The 14,894-nt window shown below is 44.1% G+C and overlaps 1 protein-coding gene across 1 annotated transcript in view; it reads right to left on the bottom strand.

Moving 5' to 3' along the window:
* CLCN1 (chloride voltage-gated channel 1) overlaps positions 1–12,725 on the bottom strand; it is a 58,023-nt gene extending 45,298 nt beyond the window's left edge. The window contains exons 1-2 of the mRNA XM_072423828.1: positions 12,144–12,725; positions 963–1,095 (exon numbers count right to left, since the gene is read on the bottom strand). Coding sequence (XP_072279929.1) covers positions 963–1,095; positions 12,144–12,326 — 316 coding nt within the window. The 5' untranslated portion in view covers positions 12,327–12,725. The remainder of the gene's footprint in view (positions 1–962; positions 1,096–12,143) is intronic.
* Between the last annotated feature and the right edge of the window lie 2,169 nt (positions 12,726–14,894).

The following is a 14,894-nucleotide window of genomic DNA, read 5'->3' on the forward strand; positions in this document are numbered from 1 at the left end:
GGCTGCTCCAGTCTCTGGTAAAGAAGTGCCACCTACATAAGGACATTCATTGGTAGGTGATGAAACTCTAGTTGGACACCCAAGATCCAGCCATTCAATGGTAGGTGGTGAAACTCTGGTTGGAGACCCATGTTCCATGAAACTCTGGCTGAGAAACACTAGACTAGAGGAACCCTAGGTAAAAAGCTGTAGTGTCTGGTAAAGAGGTGCCACCTAGATGAGAACATTCATTGATATGTGGTGAAACTTTGGCCAAGGACCCATGTTCCACGGACCCTAACTGAAGAAACACTGAGCTAGAAGAACCCTAGTTAGGAATGTTTTTTTCTACTTTCTGTTAAGGAGATGCCACCTATAGAAGAATATTCATTGATCATTGATAGGTGCTGAAGCTTTGGCTCGAGACCCATGGTCCACAAAACCATGGTGGGGAAACAGAGGACTAGAGGAGCCCTGGTTCAGAATGGTGGCTCTAGTGTCTGGTAAATTGGTGCCACCTGCAGGAGAACATTCATTGGTAGGTGGTGACACTCTAGTTTGACACCAAAGTTCTACAAAACCTGAATGAGAAACATTGGACTAACGGAACCCTAGTGGAGAATGGCTGCTCAACTGTCTGGTAAAAGATGCCACCTACATAAGAACATTCATTGGTAGGTGGTGAAACTTTGATTGGAGACCCATGTTTTATAGAACCCTAGCTGAGAAATATTGGACTAGAGGAACCCTAGTTGGGAATGGCTGCTCCAGTCTCAGGTAAAGAGACCTACCAATGAATGTCCTACGTAAGGACATTCATTGGTAGGTGATGAAACTCTAGTTGGACACCCAAGATCCAGCCATTGAACTTTTCACCCTTAGGAAGTTCACCAGTTGGTACTTTGCTGATGGCACCAGCAGGGCACTGCATTTGACCTCATGATGTATCTCCAACATGACGACTGTATGGAGTGTGATCCTACCGTGGCACTTGGAGTAGCACTCCCTCTGTACATCGGGTGGTTTGCTTGTGCTGATGCTTTGCCTCTCTTGCAGTAATTTTGCGGCTTCTTTCCTGGCGAATTGCGAGAGCTCCTCGGTGTAATGGCCATAAGTCTGAAAGAAGAGCAGAGACAAAGCTCAGACATTGGAAGGATTCTCAGAAGACAAACCTGTATGACAAATGCCAGGATTGCTAGTTGGGGCTTTGCACACATTGCCCAACATGGCCAAAAAAAAGATGCACGTCAATTTGAGCAACTATTCACCTGCTGGTATGTAGGGTGAATGATAATGCTGAGAAATATGAGAAATATGAAGCTGAATTATTATTCCAAAGGTGCAGACTATGGGGCAGAAGGATGAGGTCAGAGTCCTGCTTTAAATTCTTCCTCTGTTCTGTACTAATCACCCCCTCTTTTTTCTCCTTCTCCCCTCCCCAGCTGTCCATTTACTCCTAATTGGGGGTAAATAATCCCTCCTGCCCTTATAATGACAATTTAATTAATTCCATGGATCAATCATCCCGATTAGATCATGAGCTAATTATAACCACCGGCCGGAAGCACCTAATCCATTTTTAATGCCGGTGAAAAGGAAAGACAATTCCAGAATGATGGCGGTGAAGACGTCTCCTTGTTGATGCCAACATGCACAGCTGCCAGTATGAAGGTCGCTTCATTTATTTTCATTAAAGAATTCCTGGTAATCCAGCCACTTAGGCTCTTCCTGTTATAAGGTGACAACGCTCTGTCCCTGTGTAACAATCGCCCTTCTACGTTGTCACTCTGTCACAGAGGCTTCCGATGGGGACGGTTTCAATGCACATTAGGCAGGTTTGATCTGCGGTTGTCACCGTCAGGAAACCCACCCTGAGAAATGCTTTTTGCACGCAATTATGAAAACGTAGCCCACATCAGTCGTAGGAACGGGGCCCTTTTTTAGAAAGCCAATTGTTTTGTGCATTTTCATATTTTGCACTCTGTCCTCTCGTGGTGTTGAATTGTTTACTGTACAATCTTCTATCTCAACTCTCACCTGAAATCATTTCTAATCAATAGAGGAACCGCTTAGTAATCAATCACATGACTGCCGCATTCCTGCTCCACTCCACCCTAGGTGCTAAAGGCTTTGTCCCAATGCTATGTGCATGTATAGATGGCAATCCAGCCGTGCATCTAGGTAAAACAATTTTATTTTGTGCCCCCCCCCATTTCTAAATTTATATTGCTCATTTAGTAGGGGATCTTGTTGAAAGGAACAGTTACCTTAGAAGGTTGGGCCTTCTATATCATCATGTGACCACTAGAGGGTGCTAGTCCTGCATTGCTTTATTTTTCCATAGAAAAGCCACCTAGAACCGACATGTTCCGGGGGATGAGCCTCACTTCTTCAGGGATTGGGCATTCGCTATATGGACTGGATGGCCCCATAAAAGTTTAAACATATAACAGAGTTGTAAAGAATTTGGAGCACTTTGGCTGACTGATAATGTTTGGTAAATCCAATGGCCTGAAATGCATCCACCAAAAAATTCACACACCCCCTCCCCATATAACAAACTTTGGAAAGCTACTTTTAAAGAAACTATGAGTTTACCATGCAGTGTTACCCCGCCCCGCACCTCCTGACGCGCCTTTCTTTCTCATGGTTACCCATAATCCCATTCTCTGATATATAGAATTGCAATCCCTGCAGCAGAGAAATAAGTCTAGACTGCGCCCAGCTCGTGTGCCAGGCGGAAGATCAAAGCGTCCATTAAACTCTCATTAATAATGTAATATCAGAATTATCAGAGGAAGGAGCGCGGTCACTGGGCTAAAGTGGATCTGAGCCAGAAAAAAAAGTTATATTGTAGTGGAAAGTGCAAACCGAACACAAGACAAACATTTTTCCCCTAAAAGGAGCCGGACATGGCTGACCCTCGATTGAATAATGCTGGCTTCCTGGCTGGCATGGTAAGGGTTCCAGTTAGGACTGTACTATGTAAAGGAGCTGTGTAAATCTCAGGACTGGATGGACAACCCCATATACATATATCCATCTGTTTATCCAGAGTTTTGCTTTAGGTTTGCATATTCCCCGGAGCGCTGAAGGGCCCCGGAAAGCACCTGGGAGATTTGGCAAGGGCTCGGTGATAAACGGTTTGGTGATTCTGGCCGGGGCAGATGAGGCCTCCGGTTCATCCAAATCTCTGAGCTATAAATAGCAGTGAAAGAGGAGTCGGAGGGCTGGAAATGGAGCTGCGGGGTTATTACAACATGCTCAGCGTTATGCAGCAGACGCTGCGGCTTCTGTTTACTTTCCATCCCCAGGATACAGAGAAAATAAAATAAACTTCATTTACTACACTGCCATCTGCTGCAAAGGGCACCTGTAACTGACATAGCGGGCACAGATGGCACCAGAGAGGGGCCCCCAGAAATACCAGATGAGTCACCAATCCAGAAGAACCAATCTGATTATTCACCAACGCATTCACCAACGCCAGTGTCCAGGCACCTGAATGCAGCCACACTTGGTTTAGGGATTCAGAGGAGCCCCCCAAATTATCAGATGAGTGACCAATCCCAACAGCTAATTATTGACCAACGCATTCAGCAACGGCCCGGGTACAGATGGTGGCGGTCATAGGGACACGGAGGAGGTCCACGTATTACCAGATGAGTGACCAATCCCAACAGCCAATCCATTTACTGACTAACACGTGTCCAGTGCTGCACCTATACCCTCCAGGGTGCAAAATGCACCTGTCATACTCCCCCCCCCCCTCTATATTACTAGAGGAGTGACCAGTCCAGAGCAACCAATAAATTTATTGCCCCAGGCATCCACCAGCGCATGTGTCCAATGCTGCAAAGGACACCTGTAACACACCATGCGGGCGCAGATGGCACCAGAGAAAATCCCCTATTATATCAGATGAGTGACCAATCCAGAGCAGCCGATTATTGACCCACGCATTCACCAACGCATTCACCAACGCATGTGTCCAGTGCTGCAAAGGGCTCCTAATTCTGGCCGCACTTGGTTTAGGGATGCATAGGAGGCCCCCAATGATGAGTGACCAATCCTAACAGCCAATCATTGACCAACGCATCCACCAACTGCAGATGGCAGCGGACATAAGGATGCAGGGGGGGTCCACGTATTACCAGATGAGTGACCAATCCCAACAGCCAATCCATTTACTGACTGACACTAGTGTCCAGTGTTGAAAAGGGCACCTGTAACCACCAGTGTGGGTGCAAGATGGCACCAGAGAGGTTCCCCCGTAATACCAGATCAGTGACCAATCCAGAACAGCCAAATATTGACCATTGGGTGATGGATGAGAGGAGTCACCCCGCTGCTTTGATCGATCTTATTGGTTGTTGAGTAGTCCAGCAGGACAAAAAGTAAATCCCACCAATGGGGACTTGTTCAGGCACTTCCTGTTCTAAGGAGACGTTGCATTTTTGTTGTCACCTGATCTCCCACAGCCCATTTGCAGTCTCTTCCAGTCTACATGTGCATGTGATGGCTGGACTCCTGATGGTGACAACAGCCGATCATTCCTGCACAATTGTGTGTTGCAAAGCCCCCTGTGATAGGTGACAACGCAGCACAACCCAAGCACAATTGACTGACAGTTGTCACCATATAACAGGAAGTGCCTTGGTGGTGGGATTGTAACTGGTATTTATCATGAAATTACCCCTCAGGATGAGCTGCAATTTCTTCTCCATTCATGCAATGCAGACACCGGAGTCCATTGAATACGTCCGAATGTGAAGAATCAGTGAGCATTGCATGGACGAGTCTGGGCAAAACTCTCCAGGGGCCCCAACTTCTTCAGGGCCCCAATGGGCAGAATGACCAACAGTGGCTGGCGGCATCGATTGATGTCATAACTCAGCAAGCGGCAAGGCACAGTCCCCCACTTCATTACCTTCCCTGGGCACTTGCTGAGCTATGACATCATTCTATGCCCCCAGCCACTGATTGGTCACAGATTTGCCCCCGCACAGTTTTCCGGTGACCCCATTGGATGGATTGTAAAGGTGACACCTCTCTAATCGTCTCTTAATTACTCGTGTCATCTCCTCTTGTTTGGGTTTGGTGTATCCCAGGAATGTGCACAGATGGCCAGACATCAACCACGGGGCCCTAATGGTCAATCTGTCATCCCACCAATAACTGGGGGCTATAAAGGGGAACTCCGAGCAAAACAACTCTATATATAACCCTATGGACGGCTCCTCGTACCAGGCTCAGTGACCGATCTAATAAAGTGAACGATTATTATAGGACGATAACAACCATCAGCCAATAGAAAAGCTGCTAATTCATGCTGCTGGCTGTGTACATTAGCAACCATCTGCATTCTCATTGGCTCATAAAATAATGAACATTTCCTAGGGGAACCTCAGCTCACAGCCAAGTAAATGTCATCCGCAGTCACCAACTCAAAGCAGTTCTCAATATTATACCCCCCGCCCCATGGCAGATGTAGTCAACAGTGGGCCCCGGCGCAAAATTGCCTTTTGTCAAACTGACCTGGGGCCCCTGTGGAGGCACATGGTGACTGAGGAGTGTCCGGGGCCTTTGTTCTGTGACACACATTGTGTTTTCTATATATTTAGGACTGTGGGAGGAAAACAAGCAAACACAGGCAGAACATACAAACTCCATGCAGATAGTGTCCAGGTTCCAATGTGGACCGGAGATCCTACCTACCTTGGGTTTTGGGGTGGAGGTGGGGACAGGGGTGGACATAGGAAGGTGCAAAGAGTGCGGCTGCATGGGGATCCTGGACCCCCCAAATCAGTTAGGCAGGGGGCCAAAAATCAGTTCTGCACAGGGGCCACTGTTGGCCACATCGACCATTGGATGGGGAGGCTTTAATGAGTGTTAAGCACAGCAAAGGAACCCCAATGGCAGCAGGAGCAATGCAGGGGAAGAAGAGAGATATATAATATGCAAATCACCTGCATTGGAGCTGCTTGGTGCAATATATGCGGCACCCAACCTGCAATGAGCCCCAGGGACAGCAGAATAGAATGATGATGACGATGATGAGGATGAGACCACTGCCCACAGACTATTTTTTTTGATCTTTGGAGGACCCCACCTAACATTGCAAACCTAAAGAAGAATCCCACCTTTTGTAAACAAAAGAGCCCAGGTCCCTTGGCAGTGCCAGTTTTGGAGTTTGAGGGCCACTAATACAGCAAAACAAAAGTGCGTATGCCAATCTCTCAATGATCCCCTTGCACTGACATCATTGCCTGCAGATTCTTTTCTGGATCATAAATGTGACCCCATGTGATGTGGACATCTAAAGAAAAATCCCATTTTTGATAAACAGAAGAGCCCAAGTGCCTTGGCAATGCCATTTCTAGGGTTTGGGGACCACTAATCCAGCAAAGCAGAAGTGCCCATACCAGCCTTGCCCCAATGATCCCCTTGGCACCATCGATTTCAGACTCTTTTCTGGATCACTAGGGGACCCTACATGACATGGACACCTAAAGAAGAATCCCACCTTTTGTGAACAGAAGAGCCGAGGTGCCTTGGCTGCACCATTTTTGGAGTTTAGGGGCCACTTATTCAGGAAAGAAGAAGTGGCTGATCCCTCCCCAATGGTTCCCTTGCACTGCCTACAGTTTTTTTTTTCTGGACCATGAGGAAACCCCCCCTTGATATGGAAACCCAAAGAAGAACCCCACCTTTTATAAAGAGAAGAACCCAGGCACCTTGGCAGTGCCATTTCTAGGGATTGGGGGCCACAAATCCTGCAAAGCAAAACTTCCTATGCCAACCTCTCAATGATCCCCTTGAACTGACACCATTGCTTGCAGACTCTTTCCTGGATCATGGGAGGACCCAACTTGACATGGACAAGAAGAACCCCAACCAGTCCAGGTCCCTTGGCAATATCATTTCTAGAGTTTAGGGGCCACTAATACAGCAAAGCAAGAGTCCCCATGCCAATCCCTCCCAATGATCCCCTTGCACTGGCACCATAGCCTGCGGACTCTTTTCTGGATTATAAGGTGGACTCACCCATAGAAGAACTCCACCATCATAAGTCTTCAGAATGGAGAAATAGATATTAGATATTTTTTAATGCCAATGATCATTTAGGGTAACGCAGGGTTAACACCTTTCTGATTATCAGCTTTGGAGGCTCACAAAAAGAACTAACAAGGCCACCTATGGCTCCGAAATACCATTTTTGATGTTCCTGGTTTACAAGAAGGTTTCAAAAAACTATAAAGGTGAAAAAAGTTCCTACAGAATGATTTAGCAAACAAAGGATCTTCACTGACGCTGGGAAATATAATGGCGTCCTATAATGGCGTCCTATAATGGCATCCTATAATGGCGTCCTATAATGGCGTCCTATAATGGCGTCCCATAATGGCGTCCTATAATGGCGTCCCATCATGGCGTCCCATAATGGCGTCCCATAATGGCCTCCTATAATGGCGTCCTATAATGGCGTCCTATAATGGCCTCCTATAATGGCGTCCTATAATGGCGTCCCATAATGGGGTCCCATAATGGCGTCCCATAATGGCGTCCCATAATGGCGTCCCATAATGGCGTCCGTCCCATAATGGCGTCCCATAATGGCGTCCCATAATGGCGTCCCATAATGGCGTCCTATAATGGCGTCCCATAATGGCGTCCCATAATGGCGTCCTATAATTGGCGTCTTATTCTTACACCCAGTGCCAATTTCTACATTTCAATTAAACTTTAGAAGAAAATAAAGAGAACACATTGGGCTCTAAGAACTGTAATTACACAACAAAAAGTTCCCACCGTTCGGCACCACAGCATTGTTTTGTATCCTCGGCACAAAGTCACTTTACGTGTTTTTGGCAGCTCGATGTATCCTGGATTTATATATTGGGGGGGGGGGGGGTTGGATCTGTACTCATGTACAGTTTTTGGAATTTTGGAGGAATGATATTCCCATGCTGGGGTTTATTAACAGAAGAGTCGCTTGGTTTATATTGAATTTGTTCTTTGTCATCATTTTACCATTTGGAATTTTTTTCCAATGACTACGGTTCCTTTCCAATATTCGTCTTTCACTCTTACCCCTGCACCCTTGTTGCCCTCTGGACGGATCCCATAAACCCACATGGTGCTATAAATAGAACATTCGTGCTTACTTTAGGATTTCTAGACACCGTGCTACACTGTTTGTTTTTCGGCACCCCCATAATTGGTGCCAGACCGGAACCAGACGGTGCACAGTGCATAAATCCAAGATTGGAACAAATCCTAAACCAAATTTACATATGGGAACCGATACTATTAGAGATGGAGAGCAGTCACAGGCAGGTGTCACAGGTGGTCATAATAAAATGATTGCCAATTGGCTAATATTTTATACATCTGAGGATTTGGCATTTAGATCTGTTAGAAAATCACAGAAATCAGAAATCCGGATAACTGGGATTAGAGTTACAAGAATAACGGAGGGGTTAAGGATTTTGGGTAGTGGTGTTGTAAGGGTTACAGGTAGGGTTATTGCTTGGGTTACAGGTGAGAATAATGTTAGGGTTACAGGTAGGGTTAGCATTAGGGATTGGTTCCAGGGTTACAAGTAGGGTGATTGCTGGGGTTATGGGTAAGAATAATGTTAGGGTTACAGGTAGGGTTATTGCCGGGGTTATGGGTAAGAATACAGGTAGGGTGATTGTCGGGGTTAGGGTAATGATTGTGTTAGGGTTACAGGTAGGGTTGGTGCTAGGGATGTAGAATTAGTTTTGGGGCTACTGGTGGGGTTATTGCTGGGGTTATGGGTAGGGGAAAAGTTCATATGTGGATGTAGGATTTATTCTGGGGTTACAGGTAGGGTTGTTGCAGGATTTAGGGTAATGATTGCGTTAGGGTTACATGTAAGGTCAGCGTTAGGGATACAGGATTAGTTTTAGGGTTACAGGTAAGGTACAAGGTTGGGTTTATGGGTAAGGATATTGTTAGGGTTACATGTATGGTCAGCGTTAGGGATACAGGATTAGTTTTAGGGTTATTGTTCGAGTTATGGGGAAGGCTAGTGTTAGGGTTACATGTAGGGTTGGGTTAGGGATACACGATTAGGTCTAGGATTACAGGTAGGGTTATTGCAGGGGTTTTTGGTAAGGAGAGTTTAAAGGTTACTGGTAGGGTTGGTACTAGGGATGTAGGATTAATTCTAGGGTTACAGGTAGGGGTATTACTGGGTTTATGGGTAAGGACAGAGTTCATGTTAGGGATACAGGATTAGTTTTAGGGTTACGGGTACGGTTATTGGTGGGGTTATGGATAAGGATAGTGTTAGGGTTACAGCTAGGGTTGGTGTTAGGGATACTGGATTAGTTCTAGGGTTACAAGTAGGGTACAGGATGGGGTTATAGGTAAGGATAGTGTTAGGGTTACAGGTAGGGTTGGTGCTAGATATGTAGGATTAGTTCTAGGGTTACAGGTAGGGTTATTGCTGGGGTTATGGATAGGGATATTGTTAGGACTACAGGTAGGGTCGGTGTTAAGGACACAGGATTAGTTCTAGGGTTCAAGGTAGGGTTATTCTTGGGGTTATGGGCAATGACAATGTTAGAGTTACAGGTAGGGTTGGTGCTAGGGACATAGGAATACAGGTAGGGTTGGTGCTAAGGACGTAGGAATACATGTAGGGTTATTGCTGGGGTTATGGATAAGGATAGTGTTAGGGTTACAGGTAGGGTTGGTGTTAGGGATACCGGATTAGTTCTAGGGTTACAAGTAGGGTACAGGATGGGGTTATAGGTAAGGACAGTGTTAGGGTTACAGGTAGGGTGGGTGCTAGGTATGTAGGATTAGTTCTAGGATTACAGGTAGGGTTATTGCTGGGGTTAGCGATAGGGATATTGTTAGGGCTACAGGTAGGGTGGGTGTTAAGGACACAGGATTGGTTCTAGGGTTCAAGGTAGGGTTATTCTTGGGGTTATGGGCAATGACAATGTTAGAGTTACAGGTAGGGTTGGTGCTAGAGACGTAGGAATACAGGTAGGGTTATTGCTGGGGTTATGGATAAGGATAGTGTTAGAGTTACATGTAGGTTAAGTGTTAGGGATACAGGATTAGTTCTAGGGTTACAAGTAAACTACAGGCTGGGGTTACATGTAAGGATAGTGTTTGGGTTACAGGTAGGGTTGGTCTGATAGTTACAGGGTGGGGTAATGTAAGGTTTATAGGTATGGGTAGTATTAGGGGCAGGGTTGGTGTTAGATAGACAGATTCCATGTTCACTGAACCCAGCTTGGGTCAAACACCAGCCATGCTTTCTGTATTAGGGAACACAGCAGGTAGGTACAAAGTAGGGAATATTTCACCCACCTGTGACAACCACCAGCCTAGGGAAATGCTCCTTTCTGTGCCTCAACAATAGACAATGTAAACTGAGCCTGTTATGAAGGTACACAGCTGACTCTGTTCTATTGCATGATGCTTATCAGGGTGGTTCCCAGGGAATGCTTTGCACGAGACTCCTTAACAATAATCTAATAAAGTTTGCTCAGACCGAATATCTGATGTTCAGGAGTACAAAATCCAACAAAATGCAACGCTAATTACATGAAGGCTTCGTGTCAGGGTTACAGGTGGGGTTGATCTAAAAATTCACCCAGGGGATAGTGTTGGAGGAAGGACTGGTGTTAGGTTTACATGAAGGGATAATATTAGGGATAGAGGTGGGCTTGGTGAAAGTGACCGGGATGGTCAGTGTAGGGTTGGAGTTAATGTTATGGATACAGGGAATGTTGGGGTTACAGATAGCGTTGATGTTGTTTTCTGGGCTGATCCCATCTAACAAATACTTTCAGATTTTAATGTCAGATATAAATATATGGATAAAGATACGTGTGGTCAAAATTTGGGAAAATGGGTATAGGGGCCACCAATGGCACAATAATTACTTCTATGTATCACTTTATCAGTGCCGTGTAACAGTTTCCATACAATAATCAGATCGGTTCTGTGGTGGATTCTCCTGCACATTAAACCATTCCTGCACTATTCTTCCATAATTGAAACCATGAATATTATTATTACCAAGGAAAGAACACGGCACAGGATGGGCCATGGTGGGAATCTTGTACTTTGACTCCAGTTCAGTCGTTTTCGGTTTAGAATTCTGGGTGTAATAGGTGTAGGTTTTCATCCTGTGTCTGTGGTGTTAGTGGAGTAGTTGATGAGAATTATTTTCATCCTGAATGTTACAGAAAACTCAGGGTAAGGGATACATTTTAGAAAGGTTTTACTATGGAAGGGTTCATTGCCAAACTTTTCTCCTTAAAATCTTAGTTGCCCAACTGTTCAGTCCTTTTTAGGATTAAAACAATCATGGAGCCATCAGGATTTATTCCAGGCCAATAATTGAAGCAATGGAATGAACATTACAGACAATATTTTAAGAGGAGAGGATAATGGAAGCCTCCATGACCTCGGAATAGGTTTGGGGTTAGGTACACAGGGTCTGATTTAATAAAGCCCTCCAAGACTGGAGAGGATTGACTATCATGGGAGAACCTGGGTGATCCAACAAACCTGCAACGAATCTGATCCAGGATTCAAAACATTTTTCAATAGCAAATTATTTTTATACAATCCATTCCAAATTTGCTGGATCATCCAAGTTCTCCCATGATAGTCTATCTTCTGCAGTCTTGGAGATCTTATAAAATCAGTCAGGCTCAGTGGCTCTGATTAAATAAAAACTTCCAAGGCTGGAGAAGATAGGCTATCATCAGTGAACTTGGGTGATCCAGCAAACCTGAAATATATGTGGTCCAAGATTGCAAGCATTTGCTAACAAAAGCAAATAACTTTTAAGAAATCCAACACCCATTTTGGGTGGACGTACATCTTAAGACCTGAAGCTGAAGCCCAACTCAAAAATTATAAAATTTAGGGTTCCTATCCTTTTCTTTTTGGCTTCCACCTTATATTTTTAGCTAAAAATGCCTTGTGGTTCCCCAAAATGAATCCCCCCAGCTATGGTGACGTTTGTGGGTTTATTAACGTAACACTGATTATTAGGCCACCAGGAGGTCCCATCAACCCCAAAGGTCCCTTTGCTCCATTGGTTCTTCCAACAAATGCCCAAATTGCTTTACTGGGCCTACTCACAACCCCTATCCTTGTACCTGGGCTTGAGCTGATGTATGTTCCCCTGGTGCCTCCTGTACCGGAGGAGAACTCTGGTTTGGTATGCCGTAGGTAGAAGTGTCCCGCAGCTGCATATATTGGTACTGAAAGTCATCTCCCCACCAGCCTGACTTGCAGGCACTGTTGTGCGACTCCTTAGGTGAATCCATAGCTTTCATCATCCTTCAAAATGTTCACTCAGAATTTCTTCTGTCTTCAACTGCCTGTCTTTCATTGACTGTCTCTTGCCGGCTTTTGTTCATCCACCATTCCCAAGGCTCACCCACCAAGCTATCTTACGGTGTGTCCCTTTGGCTCTCCACGAGCTTCTGGTTGTCCCTTTTTCATGAGTTGTCTCTTCCTTTCCTCTGCCAATCCAAAGACCTTCATTAAAAGTCTTTTGCCCTTCACGAGTTGTTTCCAAATGTCTTCCAAGCGTCTCGCTGTCCTCTCAACGTATCACCCCCGTCGCTGCTTGTATCTCTTGTATATTGGCCTTTGGGATCACTGCTGCACTTCAGGTCTGTGAGCCTTGGAGGGGGCTTGTGGAAGAGGGAGCTGGGTTACCGTGCAAGCACAGGTATATTGATATATAGATATATATAGCACGTCACATGACCAGTTGCAAAACCTGAGATATTAAATAACAGTGAGGTGGCCAAAGTGAGTGTCACAGAGGAACGTGTGAGGAAGGCGAGAGGTGGTGCAGGGCACAGCAAGGAAGGAAAAGAAGAAGGGAAAAAGTTGCTGCAGATCTCACCACCCATGGGCCCATTGGAGAAGTCTTATAGACAAGTTCATAAATAATTGTGGAAGTTTCAAAAACATCTTAGCTGAATATTTTAGGAATCAAATTATTGTATTGTAGGGGGTTACATGTCAGCAAGCATGTAAGCAAGAAAACAAAAAAGCCACCAATAACCAAAGAAAAGATGTATTTGCATGTTTTATGCCAAAAATGCATTTATTTTATATTTCCTTAAAAATGGGACCTCTTGAAATGTGCAATATTGATCCTTTTATATCAATATGATTTCAAAGTAAGAAAAAGCTAATGCTTGGAAGAGGAAGCGGGAGTCCATATAACATCCTAATAAAACATATTAATAATTTTTTTATGGCTGTTTATATAAAAGAGAGATATCGGCTTGTGTGCCCAGAGAGATAACTGACGAGCTCGGCAGAAAGAGCAATGTACTAACCTACATTAAATGTAACAACAGAGAGTATAATAAGACATGATAGCAGGCTTTTTCAAGAATATTAACATGGGGGGAACTAATTTTAGGCCTTCAGGGAACCCCTTATATAAATATTATATCCACAGATCACAGTATATTAGTGTGGGGGTCAGTGGGAAGAATTCCTCTTACATTGCTGGCCATTGGGAAGAATGTCACCCTTACAGATAGCTAAAAACATCATTGGTGTCACTTAAACTGACATGAGAGGTACAAACTGCTCATTGTTCAAGGAACCTTCAGCAACCTCTGGAGGAACCCTGGTTAGGAAACACTTGAATAAAAATTGCAATTTATCAATGCACCCCTTTGATAAAAATAGAAATGAACTATTAAGATCATCAGTTTTAGAAGAGCACCAATTTCATCAATACAAATACGCACAATGGCATGATCCGTAATGTTCAATGTGACCACGCTGTTCCTTCCTATATACATTATGGAAAGTGAGCAATGTCCCCTTAGGAGGAGAAAAGGACGGATCACCTGGTTTCTGGATCGCTCCGATAGATTTTGGTTGGCCGGATTTTTGTAACAGGGCCACATGGATAAGGTGATGGGAACATTTCCTGGAATAATATCAGTGAGGGGGGATTGCAATGTTATTCAGCTAAGTTTGCTTATTGAAGAAGCTGATGTTTTTTATTTATATATTTTTATTTGATTTATATCTGTTTTTCATTTACTTTATATCATATCATTAACTTCTATATTTATATCAATTGAGTCTGGAGAGCTGTGGATCGGACTATTTTACGTCCTCCATCTATGTTTGATAGCGTTTCCCCTCTTCCTGCTATCCAATAACATACAAGAGTCGGTTAGTTAGTTTGAGGTTAGTTAGTTACTAGTTTGAGGCGTTTGTATACATTCTTGCAAAGTTCTATCCATGATATTTATAACCATTGGGTAACTATATGCCTAACAAGATCTACTTGACAAACTTACCATCTGCAAGCCATAACAAAATACAACAAATTTCTAACCAATTGGATCTGCAGCTAATTCCCAGCAGCCTATATTCATTGTTTTTATAGAATTCGAGTATTGCTGACGCTTACCACCAATTTGTTGCGCTGGGGTCCCCCACACTCCCCTGAGGAAGCCGTATTAGGCGAAACGCGTCGGGGAGGGAGACCTTATTTTATTCCTGTACTCCTGTTTGCTTTTTAGATGTACAAAAATGAATGGTACTGAAAGTGTTACAATACAATCCCTGTAAAATATTCGAATACTGTTTTTATCTGACATTTTTTAACATTTATAATTCAATAGAAGTTCCTGTTTTATGTTAGAGTATATGAGTGCCTTACTAAAGCCGCTCCTTTTTTTCTTTCTTTTCTATTTTGTCCCTCTCTTTCTCATTTTGGTGATACCAAGGTCAATATTAACTTTCTCTTCGGGAAACATTACCATAATGGGGTTTTGTATATATGTGAATATGTATGAAATTTGTTTGCAAGCTTTTAAATATTTATATAAAAAATATATAAAAAAGGAAAGCAGCTG

This window comes from Pyxicephalus adspersus, chromosome 10 (assembly GCF_032062135.1).
Source record: "Pyxicephalus adspersus chromosome 10, UCB_Pads_2.0, whole genome shotgun sequence".
NCBI classification, from domain to species: Eukaryota; Metazoa; Chordata; class Amphibia; order Anura; family Pyxicephalidae; genus Pyxicephalus; species Pyxicephalus adspersus.